This window comes from Brachypodium distachyon, chromosome 2 (genome assembly GCF_000005505.3).
Source record: "Brachypodium distachyon strain Bd21 chromosome 2, Brachypodium_distachyon_v3.0, whole genome shotgun sequence".
NCBI classification, from domain to species: domain Eukaryota; kingdom Viridiplantae; phylum Streptophyta; class Magnoliopsida; order Poales; family Poaceae; genus Brachypodium; species Brachypodium distachyon.
The window spans coordinates 15,857,130-15,859,866 of record NC_016132.3 but is presented as its reverse complement, the minus strand read 5'-3'; the positions used below and the strand labels follow the sequence as shown (position 1 = coordinate 15,859,866).

Below are 2,737 nucleotides of genomic sequence, written 5' to 3'. Positions count from 1 at the left end.
GACGCACGAGAAGCTAGCAGCCCCGCCGGTGGCGCCACACCATACTAATTGATTCTGTCATTCTGAGGTGGACTTGGCATCAAAGCACCAACCGTGGCGACCAAACTGGGCAACTCCTCCTTTCAGCTGCACCCGCTGACTTCGACCTCCGGTTTCGTTTACACACGGACGTCTCCGCTTGCCATGTATCCAAGTCATCAGTCACCAAAGACACCAAACTCCGTTTCACACAGTTCAGTTGTAGCGACTCGATCCTGTACGTGCTCCGACGGTGAAGGACCGACCGACCGAGACTTTGACGAGTATAAAGTTATAAACTCCTCGGCGAAGCTTCTTCCAGAAATCTTCCCCCGTTGAGCACGAATTCTCGCCGCCTGAGCACAGCTCGGCAGCAAATCTCACAACAAACCGCGGGGGAAATGCGAGAGATTTGACCCGGGTTAAGAATAAGATGGAGCTGGAGGCGGAGCGCGAAGGTTGGTCAGGCCCGGCCGAGCGTTCCCACTCGCCGTCCATCCAAACCACATGGCGTGCCTGCCTGAGCCCGATCGAGAGCGCGTGCTGGAGAACGGAAGGAACTTGCTTCCCACGCCTTTTTGGCTTCCGTATTTCCTAATCCTAATCTTTACCACGCACGCCAAACACCTTCCTTCCATGATCTAAACTTCCCTTTTCCTTCTCCCCCCAGCTCCTATATATATATACTCACATCCGCCACAAAAAGGAACTCATTATTCCAGCATTTAGCAAGCACCAGAAGCAAAGCTCGAGACAGAGTACCAACAGGAAGAGGAGAAGCCACCAAATCACAATTCGTCAATTAGCGAATCAAAAGGAATTAAAGAAGACGGCGATGGCGGCGAGTAGTAAGCAATGGACGCGGGTGCGGACGCTCGGCCGCGGCGCGTCCGGGGCCGAGGTGTTCCTCGCGGCGGACGACGCGTCCGGGGAGCTGTTCGCGGTCAAGTCCGCGTCTGCCGCGGCCAGGGGCGCGGCGGCGACTTTGAGGAGGGAGCAGGGAATCATGGCCGGCCTGCGCTCTCCCAATGTCCTCTCCTGCATCGGCGGCCGCGGCGGGCACGACGGGTCCTACCAGCTCTTCCTCGAGTTCGCCCCCGGCGGCTCGCTGGCGGACGGCGGCAGGCTCGAGGAGCGCGCCGTCCGGGCGTACGCGGCGGACGTGGCCACGGGGCTCGCGTACCTCCACGGGGTCGGGCTGGTCCACGGCGACGTCAAGCCGAGGAACGTCGTGATCGGCAGCGACGGCCGCGCCAAGCTCGCGGACTTCGGGTGCTCGAGGAAGGCCGGTTCCTGCATGCCGATCCTCGGGGGCACGCCGGCGTTCATGGCTCCCGAGGTGGCGCGCGGCGAGGAGCAGGGCCCAGCGGCTGACATCTGGGCGCTGGGATGCACGGTGGTCGAGATGGCCACCGGGCGCGCCCCGTGGAACGGGACCGGCATGGACGACGACGGCGTGCTCGCGGCGCTGCACAGGATCGGCTACACGGATGCCGTTCCCCAGGTGCCCCAATGGCTGTCCGCCGACGCCAAGGACTTCCTTGCCAGGTGCCTTATCAGGCGCCCGAGTGACCGGTGCACGGCCGCGCAGCTTCTCGAGCACCCGTTCTTGTCAGCCGCCGGCAAAGAGGCGAAGCGCGAGTGGGTGTCTCCGAAGAGCACGCTGGACGCCGCATTCTGGGAGACGGACGCCGACGAGGAAGAAGAAGAGGAGGAGATGCCAGTGTCAGGCAGCAGCACGGCCGAGAGGATCAGGGCATTGGTCTGCCCTGCATCGTCTCTCCCGGAGGACTGGGACTCCGACGAGGGCTGGATCGATGTCCTGATCTCTACACCGACGGAAGCATCAGAGGCGGCGCCCATGCCGACCTTGATAGAGGCCGGCCTTGATCAGAGCGAAGGATCGAGCTCAGAGGCCGCCAGCCTTGGTCTCGACGCTACCGTCGACAGCAGCGATGTAGGACAATCAGAAATTGTTTCGATTGGCTACGATAGGATCTTCCCGTCTTTAGAAAATTCAGTTTGCCACCAAGTTGTATCTTGTAGATTATTGCTCTGTGATGTTAACAATTCAATGAATTTAGCTCTCGCCCAAAGTTTCAGGTTTCCTCTTCTTCATTACGTTACGTACAAAATCAGAATTAATGCAACGCAGCAGTAAACAGTAGGAGGATGACACATCTTTTTTTTTTATCGGAGGAGGATAACACATCTATCTCCATATTGGAGTAATGATCAACAAAACACATAATCAAACCTAACAACAGGAAAATAACGGAACCAGTAGAAAAGTTTTGGTGGGGCGAAGTTTACGAAGGTAGAAAACCATGTGTAATACAAATTCAGCAGAATACATTGATGCATGTTCAAAAAGCGTGGTAAAAATCCAAAAGTAAAGTATATAATGGCCTAAATTATATACTGTATACTACATATAGTAGTTTTCGGACAGATTTTAGATGCTGCGGAGGCGGTGTTCGACCCTGAGGATATCGCGCGCGCGAAGGAGGCGTCGAAGCACTCCATCGCCAAAGACGATGCGCGCTGCCTCGCCACGAAGGAGAAGATGCTTGCGGCAGCCTACAACCTCTCCAACGCGGCTCCCTCGGCTCCGGTGATGGCAGCTCCCCCGGTCAAGTAAGCATTCCGACGAGGAGCATTTTGTTTTTGGGTGTTTGCTCCTCTAATTTAGCTAACTTTTGGTAAATGTCGAACTAGT

General features: G+C 56.8%; 1 protein-coding gene across 1 annotated transcript; it reads left to right on the top strand.

The window, feature by feature from the left end:
* Positions 1–352: 352 nt before the first annotated feature.
* On the top strand, positions 353–2,179 carry LOC100827460 (mitogen-activated protein kinase kinase kinase 17). Its single transcript, XM_024458756.1, has one exon. The coding sequence runs from the start codon at positions 854–856 to the stop codon at positions 2,177–2,179; it is 1,326 nt and encodes a 441-aa protein (XP_024314524.1). The 5' UTR covers positions 353–853.
* Positions 2,180–2,737: the final 558 nt, after the last annotated feature.